The 17,886-nt window shown below is 42.4% G+C and overlaps 1 protein-coding gene across 7 annotated transcripts in view; it reads right to left on the bottom strand.

Annotated features, from left to right (window-relative positions):
• Positions 1-17,886, bottom strand: part of elmo1 (engulfment and cell motility 1 (ced-12 homolog, C. elegans)) — a 109,620-nt gene that overhangs the window by 29,774 nt on the left and 61,960 nt on the right. For all 7 annotated transcript variants that reach the window (XM_086192665.1, XM_086192670.1, XM_086192669.1 and 4 more), the window contains one exon: positions 1,565-1,701. In XM_086192665.1, coding sequence (XP_086048791.1) covers positions 1,565-1,701 — 137 coding nt within the window. The remainder of the gene's footprint in view (positions 1-1,564; positions 1,702-17,886) is intronic.

The raw sequence follows: 17,886 nt of genomic DNA, 5'->3' as shown, positions 1-17,886 counted from the left end.
GAGAGAAAATAACGCTGGAAAGAGCTCTCCAGGATGCCCTTGGAAAAATATACGCTGAAAAAAAACCCAAAACAAAACGCTCAAACGTGGACAGATTAAAGCACACGGCTTCACGTCACAGTCCGATGATCATAACAGACTATAAGATATCATCGTCACAATGACAGTTAAGAACAAGGGATGCCGGTTCTGCTTCTTGTGTACAAAACAGAACTAGTGATGCCGTCTGTCATGATAACTCGACACACCTCGAACTTTTCAAAATCCGCCCATTTTTTTTGTTTGTACCTCATCACATTCGATTGAAATCATCATAAGAAATATTTTCAAAAATAAAATGAAATGGACGTAAAAGACACACGTAAACGCATCTCACTGCGACTTTCAACAAGTCGGTGGACTGTACTTAAGGCATCTAAAGCACATGTTCTAACCTGCAGGATGCTAGTGCCTCATGGGTGTGTTAATCCATTCAAATTAGCTAAACAATGTATAATCTTGGGGCGCAAAGCAGAACACACACTCCAGAGGAGTTGTCTTGAGCGTAACAAGAATTTATACAGCATCAGTGTCAACTCTGATTCTCTTTAAAAGCCAGATGCACCTGCACCTCGGTGCGAAGCTATTTAGATAACGTATTCGACAAGATGGAGAAAACATATTTCTCCTGTGGAAATAGAACTAAATGTTTAATTCTGTTTCCCCGACTGAGTCTCCTGTGGCCTGCCGGGTTCGTGAGGACACGTTTTAGTTTTACTCCTTCAATCTCCCAAGACATTTGCTGCATGCATGGAAATGTTTCCAATGACTGAAATAAGCCTCCTGACTCTTTATCGTTAAAGAAATAACAGCACAGTGAAGAGAACGCCTCCAGATCTCACCTTGGTCCCGTCAGAGACTTCACCAGTCAATAAAGTTACGCTGCTGTTTCAGGTTACAGGGACCTGGGTGTGCACATGCAGGCCAGGTAGGAGTGCAGCAGGAGTCCACCAAAACTCCCTGAAGTGAAGCACGCCTGATTTTCACAATGATAATGTTTGCATATTCATGTGTCTATGTAGACTCATCTTACTGATGATGATGAATGATGTGCCCTTTCGGAAAAATACAGTACCAATAACATATTATATATATATATATATTTTTTTTTTTTCGTCAAGAGCACAATCTCTTTGGACTGCACCAAGATAGAAAAGTACCAACAAAAACCCCTGAGTACACTTCACTTTAGGACCAACTCACCATGGGTGCCAGAACATTTGCTACTTTAACAAACAACATGGGTGCTTGGCAAGAAAACTATAGATCCTGTGTGTGGCAGTCAGCTCAAGAACAGGCCCTTTATGTTGATGAAGCTTTGTGCAGAAAATATTTCAGCTCCAAGCAGTCCATCGCCATCCTACACTCAACAATCAAGCAAATTAATCATCCATTCTGGAGTCAAGTGTACTTAAATTTGTCATTTCCCAGTGCGAACAGACGAAAATACTCCAAACCCCAGTTACAATGAAGTAGCCTGATGTGTCATCTCAGCCTCCCACCTTCCCAAACACAGGCAGCTTACTTTGTTGAAGTCTTCACTCGTGGCTCTCATCTCCTTCCAGGTCTTGTTGAGCAGCTGGATGCAGAAACAGAAGAATTCCTCGAAGGAGCGATCGTGGGTGAAGAACATGGGGTGGAAGTCGTGGCAGTTTTCACTGGCTGTTGGTAGAGCGACAGGTCGTCACTACAACAGCACGTTCAATGAGGCCTGCTAGTTATTTACAGAAATGCATTTTACTCTGACTAGGAACTGACAAGTGACCACAAGTGATGCTCTTATTGGTGCAGTTACTTGAAATAAGCCACAAAGCAACAGGTGAGCTATTTTGCCACCAGCATTTGGATCCACTCAGCGGTACGTTGCTAGTGGCAACCACCACTGGCAGAGTTTAGCTGACATGGTTTCATTTAGCCTTTAATCAGATCTGCGACCAGCAAATATACAAACAGGAGCCTTTCATCCCCTCCACAGACGCCCTGTTGGAGCTTTAAACTCTTGATGGAAATTGTTTTGGTTTTTTGGGGGGGGGGATTTTTTTTTTTTTTTAATCACATTTTATAGTCAGAACCCTTAAAGTACAGGTTTTTACATTCTAGCTGATGGATCAGAATTAAAGCAGGAGCGGCTGTCGGTAGGACATCATTCTAATACCTGATACAACCGTTTGGTAGACAGAGCAAAAAGATGGAGAAAGTGTCACTCAGCAGAGGACACAGACTTTTACCCACAATTCTGTTTGTATTCACAAAATGTTTCCACTACGACCTCAAAATCAGAATTTACTCATTTAAATTTGAAGAATTTATCTATTCCTGCACCCATTTACTCTGTCCATGTGTGATTATATCAACACTCACATGTTTTCTGAATCAAAGGTATTCTTTTGACAATGTTTTGAAGTATTTTTTTTTACACTTTTTGAATGGCTGCATTAATGGTTCCATTAAGAATTACAATGCCTCTCCTCACAAATAGATTACAGAGCAAATATCAATAATTTGCCTCTCATCTGTCCAGTCTCATGTTACTTTTCGAGAAATAATTGGAGTCAAAGGCACAGGTGTGTTTTGCATTCAGTGACTGTTGATCATGGCGATATTTCAGCTCTTAGTGCTCCTGTATAATTCCAGGCTTCCTGTCCTGGCAGAGGGAATACAGAATAACCTGGAACATTCATGAGGGATAATCTCCCTGGCCTGGGAGGGATTCTCTGATTCTGTGTTCGACGTGGCAGGATGTTGACATGTTTATAGATTATTTCAGAAAACCAACCTCTGAGAAAGAGATACAGTTTCCAAATGAAGCACAACTGTGTTATCGAAAACTTTGGCACCCCATCAACTTCAACCACAAAATATCCCTCGGAGACAAATTGTGACCAGCAAGCACCGTTCCGACAGGATTAAGTTGAGATTTTTCATTTTCCAAAGCCAGAGGTGGTTTATTTTCTATATCAGCGGTGTAATGAAGTGTTTCGAGCCACGCTATTTGTGTGCGAGTGTGTCTGAAATAAGAATGAAGGTAAAGCCGGCACTCTTGAGTGGCCAAACCGTGTTAACTAAGAGGTACAATAACAAGGCTTGACATTCATTTGAACTACATTCGTCTCCCTCTCGTCTTGTTGAGACGAGCGGCGGCCCTGAGCTTGAGGTTGGTCCGTTTACAGAGTTTTACAGCAGAGCAGCAGGGGTACGAGCCCACCACAAGAAGCCATGAAATTGGATGAAAGGGGTCAGGCAGTGATTGGAACTTCACAGTCTAAATGAGTGATGCCTGCAGGCTGCGGGCACAGTGACCCGAGCCCTGATTGGGAGTGATGCATGGGAGGTTGGGGGGGTTACTACCAGTGGTAGGAGTTACTTAGGAAACTAATGGAGGTGAGACAAAACTAACAAATACAAGGAGGAATTCAAATCCTTCCTCAATCAAATACTTGTTTTTAGCCGACTTGTTAGGAGAGCTGTCGTTCACGGTGACCTCTGAGCTAAATGGGCTGTTTATTGATAGGACCAACACAGGCCCGAAGTGCCAAGGTGAGGCGAATTACGTGTCAAGGCTTATTTGGGAGATCCAGACTCTGTCTCTCGTGTGGCTCCGCGGGTTTCGCAAAGCCTGCTGATATGCAGTTTTATTACCTCTCGCAGGGCTCAGCAGGACCTGAAACAGTACAGCGCCGATGGAAGAGAAACCAAAAGAAGCCAGCCGCAACCTTATCCTCGCACAGACAACACAAACAAACTGTGTTCTGCAAGCTGGAAAAACTTTGTCAAATGGTTACAGATCCCTGAATATTTTATCCAACAAACATGATGCAGAGATCCTGGGGAAATCCTTTAGGATGGGGAGATCTGGACGGGGCTGCTTTGCCTTTGAACAGACTCCAGAAATAAGGAAACACAGCAGGGCAAATACTGTCTGACAAGAGTCCAGCCAGCACACTGTTGCGTCTAGCAGGGAGATTGGGTGTTCCAAGCATTTTGTTAGCAGGATTATGCAAAAACTAGCAGGTTGATTTTCACCACACTTGGTGGGGGGAGGTCGCAGGTAGAATAAATACATTTTATGTCTAATCCATTCTTAGTTCACTGGCCTTGACTGAGGTCTAAGCTCTACAGTCTCCCTCCAGTTCCTGACCCCACCACAACTCGCTGATCATCACGTGTGTATTTGTCACTGCGCGGAACTGATTGTACTGCTGTTCCGAGTATTTTTGACAGTTTCAGTTGATATAAAATGCTGCTGCGAGTGTATAGAGAACCCATGATGTTTAACTGCAGCGCAGTCACGGCTTCTAAGACAATTCAAAATTCCGTGACTTATCTGATGTCCTGCAGCAGTGCGAGCTTTGGAAAAGAGTGATTCAAAGATCCAGAGCCAATCTCAGCACTTTCCCAGAGTTTTTAACAGTCCTTTAATTGCTAATTTGCTAAGTTGTGTGTTAAATCATTCTGCACAGTTTTATTTAGACCACCTAGTTTTATTCCAGAGGCTCTAAGACTTGTTAAAGCCACAGGTAGCATAATGCAGAGTTTTGTGTAAAGAATCGTGCAAATTATGCACTTTGACTCTTTACTTTAAATTATGCACTCACACTCTCCTTCTGCAGTATTGGATATTGTTGGCCAGCTGTAAATGCACTGCTTTCCATGAATCCTTGCCTTAACTCTCATAGCTCTAAGCATTTGTGTTTGATCCATGTTTTTCTCTGCACGTGTGTGTGTTTTTGTTTTCTTTTCAAATTGTTCTAATGAACTCTGTGCATGTTTTTGTGAACGCACCTCTGTGCCGTCAGGGATATTGAATCTAATTACTTGTTTTTACTCTGCATGTTTTTAGTTGCTTCTTTTATGTCTTAGTGGGGTTTTTTTTTTTAATGAAAGGGTTGCTCAGTGCAGGACATTGTGTGATATAAATAAACCCCTGGAAGTTGCGTATAAAAGGGCTTCGAGCACTTGATGATTTATTGGATGTGGATGTAAACACCCTCCAGTTGAAGCCAAGTCAGCACTTTTATCTTATAATCACGCTTCCACTCAAATCCAATTCTCTGAAACACAGAGGCGAACTAATAGGTTTCCCTCCTTACAGGTACTGAAATATTTCACTGAGCCTTTAACTCACGGTGTGACTGTGTGCTTCTATTAGTCCACACAGGCCAGTTTTAACCTCCTTCCCCAGCACTGCAGCTGCTTTCCAGTTAGCTGAAATGTCACGGCTGAATCACTCTTACCGCCGCACAAATGCACTTGAAATTTTCCGGCTGAATAGATGTTGCTGTGTGAGTGCGAAGTCATGTTGCTGGGATTAGGTAACTATGGCTTTAAGAATTACCAGTCTACAGTCAGCCTTGTGAAATCTTATTCTATCTTTTTTTTTTTTTTAATCAAAGCTTCATCACCATTCTGACCGACTCTGAAACAACTGAATGTACAGAACGGCGGATATTGAACAAGTTCCTGCGCCGCCCATCCTACTGATGGCCAAGGCTTTGAAAGCTGGAGCAGAATTAAAGACATAAAATCGGCGCCGTATTTGGTCCAAATCATCAGGTTGCTCACGGTCTCAATGTGAAGCCAATCATGTGCGTGTGTGCGTGCATGTGGGTGTAAATAACAACAGGGGGGGCAAGAAACGTACTTTCAGCACCACAATCTGTAATGTTTGACAAATAAAAAGAATTACAGGAAAAAAAACAGGGGGTGAAGAGATCAAGACACAGAGCTACGTTCCTGACTGAAAATACTGAAGTTGAAATTACGTTGCAAAGATGAAGCAAATACAGAGTCAAGAAATAAATAGTCGCACATCCCTCACGTTCTACTCGGTAAACAGTGGCCTCTTTATACTCCACTCTTACTATTTTCAGAATCAGGATCAGCTTTACATTCCATGTTTCCGCACGTAGAAAGAATTTGACCCCAGCTTTTCCACAGTTCTCCAAATAATTAAACCAAAGAATGACAGCTAAAACAAGGACAACCAGCTGGAAAAATGTCGGAAATGTAAAGAATTTGACATAACTACTGTACGTTGACAGAGGATGCACAATAGTTTGATATGGGGTTGTTATTTTTTACATTGAGAAGGAAAATCTCCTGCAAAATGCTCTGCTGAGCAGAGATGGATAACTAACAGGAAGACAGACAGCTGCAGATAAAACACAGGTACTGTATGAGTAGATATGTTATGATAACAAGAACGTCCAGAGTGCAAAAATGAGAATAGACGTGTTATTAAAAATATCAATTATTCAAGGTAGATGGATCACAGTGCGACTGTGCTGGGGGAGGAGTCAAGTGGGATAAATATGGAATTATTGACAATAAATACAGAAGGAATAAAAACAGATCATTGTAGTTTCAGCGGGTGTACAGTCACTTTCTTTTATGACGGATGTTTCTGACACTGCGGGTTATTATCGAAGTGAAAATGGAGTGAGACAAACAGCTGGGAAACCTGACGCTGAGCCCTTCTGAAGACTGAATGCAGCCCTTAATTGGTTGAGATGAGTTACGCAACAGCTCCCTTTTTTCCTTTTAGCTGAAAAACAGCCATCTCTCCCACAGACAGGCTAACACGGTCGGGGGATGGGGTGGATGGCTGGACACATAAAGTGCCTGAGGAGTCTGACACTCTGATGGATGAGTCACACAGCCACGGGTACACACACACGCACACACACACGCACACACACAAAGAGCTCTGCGTGTGTGAGATGAAATGCCATGAAACAGCAGGCGCGATGTGAACTTTCTCTCTGTTTAAGTCACGATTTATGACTGTTTTAGACAACACACTCGGGTCCCCAGCGGATGACTTAGATGGATGGAAAATGGGGCTGTAATGAGTTGTATTTGTTCTCTGTGTTTGTCATCCATCTGCACAGCCAGATGTTAAGAGCCTGGTTCTTCTGTAAAGTAGGTAACAGGACACTCTGATGACCAGTCCAGGTCATGCAGGACCCCATTCCCTCTGGAAATCAACAGATGACGCCAGATGTGGAGTTGTGCAGTGACAATACCATTCTGATTTGCCACTACAGAGACCCGGGCAACAAGGCCGACATCTTCTATTGCCTTTATTAACCTTGGAAGAGAGCTGCGAGATCACACGAGACTTTATCTCAGGGGGGCTTTGTTCAAAACAACAGCAGGGGCTCCTCAAGAGTGCGAACGCTGCTGTAGCAGCACCAGTTATCACCCAACAGTAGGAGACCAAGATACGCTCCCGATGGCTTTTCTCAAGACGCTCTTTTAATGAGGAGCGTTTACTTCTGCGTCAAGTTGATGTGGTTGAATTTAGCCGAGCCTTGTTGGTATCTCACACGCCGTGACCATCATGCGCACCCAGAAAGGAGCACAGCGATGTTATTTGTTTCGCCTGAGTGTTTCTGCCAGAGTGTATAAAATTTGTAGAATTTTATACAAAAGTGAAAGACTTCGGGAAAATCTGCATAATTAAAAAAAAAAGAGTCTGTACAGTTTGAGGTCAGGGGTCACAGTCATCGATGTGTTTTTGTGAATGTGTGTGTGTGAGAGAGAGAGAGAGACTTTGTGCTGATGTGAGTGGTAGCGTGTGAGACAGCTGTCACCCATCATGCCCTTATTAGAGTCCGTTTTAACGTGAAGTCTCTGAGGGCTCAGTGACGTCAACTAAGAGCTAATTAATCCACCGACCACCTCACAGATGAGTCCTGCTGAAGAGGGAGGTGACTAAGCAAGTGCACTAAAAGTGTGTTCGTGTGCGGGTGAGAGAGGGAGGGAGAGAGAGTGAGTGAGAGTGAGTGAGAGAGAGAGAGAGAGAGAGAGAGCTCGTGTGGGCTGAATGCCACGGTGACATCTGTCAAGGTCCAGTGTGTGTGTGTGTGTGTGTGTGTGTGTGTGTGTGTGTGTGTGTGTGCGCGCGCCCGTGTGCACAAAGTAAGTGAAACAACCCACAGAGTCACCTTGCAGCTACGCCACATGATGAATAAACAGTGAAAAGTGTCATCCTCACGCTAATTACGAACCTGCCCTGATGTCCAACTGTGACAAGGAGAGAGAGGGTGTGTGTGTGTATATGTGTGTGTGTGTGTGTGTGTGGCTGTCAGGCAAGCAGCATCAGCACCATTTTACAGTCCAGTCACTGTTGTGTGTGTGTGTGTGTGTGTGTGTGTGTGTGTGTGTGTGTGTGTGTGTGTGTGTGAGGCAAGCAGCATCAGCACCATTTTACAGTCCAGTCACTGTTCGTGTGTGTGTGTGTGTGTGTGTGTGTGTGTGTGTGTGTGTGTGTGTGTGTGTGTGTGTGTGTAGGATGCCAAGACAGCAGGTACAGGAGATGCAAATCACGGCAGGCTGAATGACTTCGCAGTCTGACTGCGTGCCTCTCATGCTACAGCAGCTCCACCATGGCATCGATGTACGCACGCAGGGATTCAATAAGCTCCTTCCAGCATGAAATATGCCTCGGGTTGTGCCATTTATCACGAAAAACAATCTGTTTACTGCCATTTTTACTTGACGTGGTTTTTCTAATTAGAAAAATTAATTAATTATAGATCTTTTCATCTGTTGGCTGAAAAGAGTATTCGGAATTGGGTTCTACGTGATTTTTACACAAGACAGTGCTGAACTTTCTGTCCCCCTCGACGAAGAACACAGATCGCATAAAAAAGATTTGAACACACACGTATGCATACATATAGATGTATAAGTAGTTACGCATATGTACACACATGTATACACATATGTGCAGTACATACATGTAACGTATAACGGTGCGTTAACATTTATATACACTTGTCAACAATGCCTTAATCTTTATGAAAGCCATTCTTACACCACGTAAACATAATCTTACATATAAATTCACTGATATCCATATAAGTTCATGTATATATATTATACATTTTTCAGGCTAGTTATCCATAGAGCAGCTATTTACACACTTTACTCTCCATATTTCTAAGTAAACATATCAACATTTTAGTAGGTGTCACGCTGGTGAGATGCAAAAGTACATTTCATTGTACTTGTACTCATGTGCAAAGACAATAAAGTCGACCGACTCGAAATTTACTCTCTACGAGCTCATCCACCTGGACGCAGTCACACTCTCAACATGGCGTCCGATCATATTTCAGGTCACATGATGGGCAAATACGGGCTTATTACAAAAGCACCAGCTGTGAGACATGTAGAAGTCTCGATCATAAAATAATTTTCTCCAACACAAAACTTTAATGTTCATGTGTTATGGCTCCAAAAGTGAAGAATCCTGTTAAACTTTTTTATTTTTTTTCTGGTTCAAAGAGAAAACAGACAGACAGATGTTGAGTCGAGCCAAGCAGCTCTAAACTTGGCGAGCATTGTGGGAGCAGCTGCTATAATTACTACTTGAATTCAGAGGGGAAATGATCTTACAAGCTAATTAAGAAAGAGCCAGACTTGTTGGCTAGTTCCTGGGCCAATAATGTAACTTTAAAATGTGATGGCTCCAGATTTTTTTCTTTTTTTGAAACACCAGCAGGTCGCCTTGAGTTTGTTTTCTTGCCACTAAACTAATAATGATTAAAGAACGATGCCAGGAGAACGAAGGCGCTGGTTCAAGTCTCTGCTATGAAATGATCAAAAGTAGACACACTGAGAATAATGTAAAACAAAAAGAACAGTTATTTGTCCGCGGTATTGTGTTTGTTTTTGAAGTTCTTGAAACACGGGGCACATATAGAACTTTGAAAAGATAAGGATGGAACAGAGGAGGGACAGTGTCTCGTATCCCTGTGGTTTCTAATCACATAACTAAATCATTTTAGCATGCAGACTCACCAACAATGGTCAAGATGCATTAGAGGACAGACGGGAGCAAAGGGACAGCAGATGGAGGAGGAGAAAATGAGATAAAGGGAGCATGTACTCGAATCCATCAACCCTCCGGCTGAAGACGCGCATCAGACAAATTTAGCAGAACATCTGTTTTCAATGAGTCCTCATATATTCTCAGATACGATGAGGTGTGTGCGTCATCGATCCGGCTGAGTCCTTTCTATCAAACCAGTGCAGGGTGCATTTATTGCACTGCCATTTTTCATATCATACACTTGATTCCCTCATTCCCAAACTTCTCATAAGATAACGTGGGGAAAAAAATGCACACACTTCCACTGGTGGATGATACCTGATGCAAACGTGACAGGTATCGTTTGGCAGAAATACCAGTTTGCCTGTAATTTTTGTGAACAGGTGATCAAATGTTGAGCGGTGGTTTGTTTAACACCCTCCAGACTCACTTAAACTGTGTTTATTAGGACACAAGACTCTTCCACTCCTGCTACAGCCGCTGCACCGGCAGCCTTTGGTGCTGCCTCAAGCTCTTTTCTTTGGCGCCAAAAGAGTTCGATTTCGCAGAGTGACTCATATTCATATTTGCCCATTAAACACATGTGCTGACCTCGGCATTTACTGTAACGTGGTCAAGTTTTGATGTGGTCGAGCCGGCACCTTTTTTTTTCTCTTGCATGAAGAAACGCTGCATGTATCATTTATGTTATTTGCGGTTAAATATAGAGACTTAATGTGAATGTGCCAAATTAAAAGGCTCACACACTTGATCAGTCAAGGTCAAGTGTGTGAGTGCGAGTCCAGTCCCCCTTCTCTGGCACGACAAACGGAAGCAAGGTAGGACGTTTTAGCATAAGCAGCCAAGTGGAGTCGCCCTCTGCTGGCCATTAGACAGAAGCTTAAGCTTAAACATTCTCTTTTTGGAGGCTTTGTCTAATTGTAACTCCCTACACGTTTTCAGTGTGTGTGTGTGTGTGTGTGTGCGCGCGCGCATTTGTTTATTTCACCCCTGACAGACAAGGTCTGTTAGTAAGGAGGTCGGAAAATTTGTCAGTTTGTTGAGTGTGTGGTGCTTCAAAAAAAAAACAAGAAGAAGAAATAAGAGAGTGAAGTGATAGTGACAGGCCGGTTAAATTACTTTCATGGAGCTGCAACATTGGCAGCACTTTCATAAGGTGGGTTGTGTTTCAACCACCACACCGCATCAGACCATCACTGATTTGTGAGAGCACACAAGGGTCTGAAAAACTCCTCAACAGATGCTCAGAACTCGTGAATTTCCAGACCTGTGTGTTAACTCCAATTTAGAAACTTTTTTTTCCTGGTGCATGCCCGAGGCCAGCCCACGGAGAACCCTGGAGAACGCTCTCCTCATAAACACAAGGCTGCTACCTGCATCACAGCGGAGGGGTTGCTGACTGCAAAGTAGATCCTCCTATCACGACTCGGAGGATACTTGGAATTCTGCGCTCGGACCTTCCTCCACTCGCCATCATCCACTTCTCTTGTGACGCCTGGAGGAGACTGCTGGGAGGGATTAGCAGCTAAAACCCTGAGACTTAACAAGTCATTTCAAATGGGATCAGTTTATGTTCAAGTAACACTAATGTTTGATCTCTGACATCATTCCCATCCCTCTGAAATACTTCATTAGTAGGAGAAACTGCATGGAGAGGGAAGCAAATGATGATATAATTCAGCATGCTTGCCCTTCATGTTTAATAAGACTACCAGTCATTTAAATACAAATATGGAAAAATACGTTTTTCCAATACACACATATATATATATATATATATATATATATATATGTATATGTATATATGTATATATGTATATACATATATATACATATATACACATATATATACACATATATATACACATATATATACACATATGTATATGTATATATATGTATATCTATGTATGTGTGTATATATGTATATATATATGTGTGTATGTATATATATATATATATGTGTATGTATATATGTATATATATATATATGTGTGTATGTATATATATATGTGTATGTGTATATATATATGTGTATGTGTATATATATATGTGTATGTGTGTATATATATATATATATATATATGTATATATATATATTAATTAAGGAATAAAGTAATGAGTTGCCAGCATGAGAGGAAACATATCTCAGCGGGTCGTGAATAGAATTAATCCTGGTTGAAAGCCCGCAGGAGCTTTCAGAGGTGGAGGGAACATGTTTGGGTGTTAACGCAGAGAGTGTTTGAACTCTTCCAGGTCCCGACATGACGTTTAATGTTGGCCAAGATCGTATATTTACACAGAACGTGCCTGCCACCTCAAAATGATCACCAACAAACTGGATTTCAGTCTCAACCTGAGATTGGGCCCGACAGATGCATTTCTTGCTCCTGTTTGAATTTGCTACAGCTGCTTTGGGATTTTAATCACACTTTTTTGTTTGTTTGTTTTGTTTTTACAAATGTAGCCCTTGTTGATGAATGCCTTTGGGTCTGACTCATAGACAGAGTAACTGAGATATTCTCAAATTAATCTCGGCGTATGATTTGCTGACAATGAGGGACACATTGAAGAAGAATTCTGATTTATCTTCAAAGGCTTCGCTTTATCAAGAAAGTTTTAGAAGAATTCAGAAACAAATATTAAAAGTCAGAGACGTTGCACAGATCCGGTTCTGCTGCATCTGATGACACGGACAACGATTCAAGCTCTTTCTTTCTTGATAATTATTAAAGTTATTTTTATTGGTTCTATGTTTACAGTTGCATCTGGGGGCTGTAGAAAGAGCGCAGTACTACTTCATTGCAAAGAGTAAAAATATACACAAACGCACTCAAATTTAAACGTATCCCCGAGAAACGTGTCGTATCGGTGACATGTTTCGGATTAAGTCTGTTGGCTTGTGGTCCATCACAGGCTAAGGAATGGAATCTGGGTCTGCACCATCACTCCGATATTAAATCCGTTTGAAGTTGGCCAGTGTGTGAGAATGTTGGCACCCAGGACTGATATTGAAGATCTGATATCTCATTTCTAATCAGAATAAACAAATAAATACAACCAAAAAGCCAACTATACAGACATGATCTCCAGCACTGGACTCCACTGAAATGTACAATTGAGCTGTCCATGGTGCTGAATGACACAGTCATCATGTGACTGTCGGTCTGGAGGCCAGCCCAAACCTGTACTCGCGTGTACTAAAACACAGGCTGGAGGCTGCGGTGTGTGTCCATCCACACCCGGACCTGCCACGGTTCACCACCCAGCTCTCCATCTTAGCGACGAGGTGCCACACTGTGAATCACCAAGCAGGGCCATTACTCACCAAGTCTGGCCCTTTCTAAATAACTTCATAAATATTCTATGGAGCCGTCTGAAGCAGCAGAGTTTAAAGAACTCTTGTCTTGACACCTCCCAGATGCAGATTCCATTAGGGCCGATGTTCTGGCAGAAACATGGCGCGGCAATTAATCTTTTAGCATGTGAAGCAGGGCGAAGGCAGGTAGAAATAGATTTAATGAAAGCAGGTGAAACAGAAGGGAAACTGACAGAAAAAGGAGAGTGACACCTGGATAGTGTTATAAATTATGTAAAGCACTGACAGCTGATTCAACAACAACAAAACCAAAAACCTTATCTCTTTTCAACAGAGCAAATCTGCAGTCGAGTATCACAACCACCACAGGGGAAATTGTCAAAACAACATAATGAGGACGGTTTTAAATGAGCCTATCAAAGTGGGACTGAAGAAAATGTTCTCCACATTTCATCTGTTGACCTGAAAGAGCATCGAGACACTGCTGCTTATGAAACTGTAAACTTCTGTTGCATATTGGTGTCATTTACTGTCAACTTCATTACACGGAGAAGCAACGTGAGTGTGAGAAGGGGCAGATGTTAAAAAGAGGGGGGTGGGGAGGAGTGTGTGAGGGGAAAGAGATGGAGGAAACGTAAAGCTGGAGGAAGAGCTTCACCATGCCAGTGGAGAGTCAAAGAAGCTGTAGCAGAATCCCTCTGTGTTTCATGCTCATGACCAAGTGTCAGAGCCGCGCTGGTCCTTAACGCATACGCCGCGAGCAAATGAGACACTAAGACGTCACTGCCGTCACCATTAATCCCTCGACTCTTTCTTTAGCTTTTATCCACCAAGGGATGAGAAAGGAGAGAAGGGTTTAAAATGCTGAAATCAACTCCGCACCTCAGGTTTGGGCTCCTTTATAGAGACATCCGTGGCTTCTTAATGGAGAATTACACAGTGCTTGTGTTATGATTTACTTTAATTAAGTTTTGGGGGTCCACCAGCGGCTTTGTGTTCCTGCTCTTCTCTGCACTATGAATCATTTAGAGGCTCCAATGGCAATATCAGCACTGACGCTCATAGGAGTCGACCGCGCCGCCGCCGTAGCAGCTCTGAGAGGCTGTACTTAAGCTCAGTGCTTTCAGATAAATGTCAGGACGCTGACATGCTTACAATGACAACAGGGGAGCGGGAACAGTCTTACAGCTACTGCACGAGAAGGAGAGTCATTCTTTTGCAGGAGTTTGGCCATAAACTGAAGTTATAATTTAGAATTGAATCCGATGATGGTGCTGAAGAAGTTACAATTCAGCCACAGGGATGACTTTCTTCTTATGGATGCCATTTTGCCTGCTTGTATCAGTATCTTTTGTGATACGAGGAGTATCAGAGCAGGTCAGTTGTCTAGAGTTTGCATGTGTGACAGCGACAGCAGGGGTGGGTGAGTCCATGTGCTGCGCCTCATCTCTAAAATGAAATCAGATTTAATCCATTTTAAATAAAAAAACAAAACAAAACAATACGCAGCCGCAGATATTGACGTTTTGGTGGGCAACGACTCATAAATCAATGTGGGGAAAACACTGCATAATGAGACTCGCCTTAATGAGAAAATAAGGAGAAAAATTACAAACAGGATGTTGTGCTCGGTGGACATAATTTAAGCAAATGTTCAGGCAGTCGTGTCGCTGGTTTTTCCTGAAATCAAGTGTCCCCGATCCTCTTGTGCATATACGTACTTGCACAATGTATATTTCAAGAGCTAATTTGAAGTTATTGTGTCAACGTTATGTTGCTATGTTGGGTGATGTTTGAAACCCATCAACAAAGTTTGTCCTGACACCTTCAGTATCAGTATTCAGTGGTAGTTTTCCTGCCTTACCATGACATTAACAGCTCACTTCCTTCATGTGCATATAAGATGTATATTTACAGTTTTGAGTTTCCTTGTCATATGGCACTGTCTTACAAATGCCATTTTTTTTCAGCTCCTGCAACTCAAACCATTTTCATTATTTGTATTTTAAGAATTCACATCAATGAATGTGCAGTGACTATTTACCTAATCCCTAAAAGCAGAGCTGCGTGGGCAGGGGAGGTTAGATTTTGGGCTAAAAACAAAACAAACAAATATCACATAATACGATGTAACAATAATTATCCAAAAATATATTTGAGATCACTGCTTGTGGTGTTTTCTTTCTTTGTGAGGAAAAAATGCTTTTTAAATCCACAGGATCCCTAATTGTTAATTACTGTGAGGTCTCAGCATTTGAAGAGCTGCTGGCGTAACGTTCACATTTATTTCAGTTCTTGTTTCAAACACGAACCTGCACCTGAAAAATGAACCTGTGATGTCATGGAAGCGCCTTACAAAAACAAACCTCATCTCAACTGAACCGTGTTACCATGTTACAAGTGATGTTACAAATGAGTGTCGCCGCCAAAGCTTAAACAGACAAGTAAGGGAACTCGCAGCCGTTTTACATTACAACAGCACAATTGGTACATCTGAGCCCCAAACTAACAAACACTCACCGGGCAGGCACCTTTATTACCTGCAACACAATTCATGCACACCCATAAAAATAAGAATTTACCGGAAGAAAAAAAATATCCTCATGGTGGCGCGAGTCAAATTCAGCAGGGTTCATCCTCATGGTACCATGAGTACCATGAATGTCGTGAGTTCAGAAATCTCCATCTGGAACATCTGACTGGCCATTGCTAGCATTGCTAAAGTGACACAATTCGCTATTTTTGGGTCAATGCAGTAAAATTTTTCACCTCACAGCGCGAAAAATGTGCCATAAAGAAAAACTACGCAGTCTGAAATGTCACTTGTATCACTCAAGTGGCAGGTGAGGTACTGTAGCACCGTTTCTAATATTACCATGTGTGAAATGCCATGCTATCTCTCCAACATCCTTATTAGTGTCATTGTTTCTCGGTTAAAAAGGTCAACGAAACGACGACAGTCAGTGCAGAGCCGAGACTAATTCCTCCTCAACGCTCTCCTGTGGGAAAACACACACTCTTGCCACTTCATCTCACACACACTTGCGGGGATCTTCTAATGACCATCCGTTTCTCGCCGCAACACCTGGCTGCCACGTGTTACATTCATCCTACCGATACGTTCATTAGTGCCGTAACATATGCCGGGCTAATGGGGCGTGTTGCAAATGCACTTCCCTCTCTCTACAAGATTAAGTGAAATTTATGACAGAGACTGGGACACAAGCGCTCCCGCCCATCACGATGTGATGCATATAATGATCTGTGAGTGCAAGTCTGTGCAAATATTTACCAGAGCTGAAAGGCAGGGAGCGTAAATATATCAAGTGTTGTCTGTCTCCTTTTTATCTCCATTGATTTGCTGCACGTGACTCTCTTAGCATTTATTTTGTAACCCTTTGCACACAAGAGGTTTTGTCTGAAGCAGGTTTAAATGTTGTAGTATCTCACACCTGCAGGTCATTCCCTGCATGTTCGCCTGCTTTACACACATAACCACACTACGGCAGGTTCAGCCTACAGTTGATACGGGAAAAAGAGGAGCCCAGAGCTGCGAGTCAAGGTCACCGCAATGACTCAGCTCTAACAGTCAGTCCTGCAGGAAAAGTGTCACAGCGTAGCATCACCTCAAAACTCTAGAGTGAAACTTTGACATGACATTTCAGAAATGAACGTCCTTTACGTTACATCTATTTTCAGGTAAGCCTCAGCATTTCATCTCATCATTCTGCGTGTGTGCCGACATTCATTCAGTACCTGAGGTGATGCGTTTTAGGTCACCCAACAATGTTAGGCCAGAGCTGGACGAAAGAGCAACAGCACGATGGAAGGAAGTCGAAAGCATAGTTAAAAAAAAAAAAAAGGAATCGTCCAAGAAAGATACGTTCAGAAGACAGATTAAAATAATGGGGAGGGCATACATTGCAAAGGAGCAGAGAATGTAATACTGCACTTGGACAGGCTGGTATTTGTAAACTATTTGGAGAAGCCTCGTTAGCTACAACATCTACTCTTCTTATATAATGTACTTGTGAAAATGCTCTGTTTTGGTTCCCACTCGCTCGCTCTGAACGAGTCAACGTCTAAACTACATCACGGTGCCAGGTTTAAATGGCTCTTTGTCACCACCAAGCATGCCCGCTCGCTGAACTGAGGAATTTAAGATAAAAACAATGGTTACTACATTGGAAGATGCACACTAAGAGGGATCTGAAAGATCAGCTGCTGATGTAACTGTGGGTTTTGTTTCGATAAGACAATTCTCAGGAAATGGAAACGTAACATTAACTATGACAAGCAGCCGCAGCTTCTTTTTTTCCCTTCCTAAAAAGTCAAAAAGCAAACAGAAGTCCAGTGTTACAGAGACCGTCTGCCTTACTCTAGCTGAGGGTGTAACATTAGTGAGTTGGATAGCAAGCTAGTTGGTGTGCTAGTTAGCACTACTAGCGGTACTTAAAACGACGCCCAACATCAAGTCTGCACAGTCTTAAAAAAAAAGTGCAGGGTTGCACTGCCTGACCTGTCATCAGACAGAATATAACTGCAACTTCCTACGGTGGTGTCGTGATGATTCTAAATTTACACAACACTGCTTTAATCTAATAACAATAGAGTCTTCACATATTCTAGTCATATCTTTGGAGTGCATCGTATGAGATCGTGCACTCGGCCCCAGCTCTGTTTATCT

This window comes from Aulostomus chinensis, chromosome 22 (genome assembly GCF_037954235.1).
Source record: "Aulostomus chinensis isolate RoL2024-O1b breed Wild chromosome 22, RoL_Achi_v1.0, whole genome shotgun sequence".
Lineage (NCBI taxonomy): Eukaryota > Metazoa > Chordata > Actinopteri > Syngnathiformes > Aulostomidae > Aulostomus > Aulostomus chinensis.
Note: the sequence above shows the minus strand (reverse complement) of the source record. Positions and strands in the feature narration are given on the sequence as shown.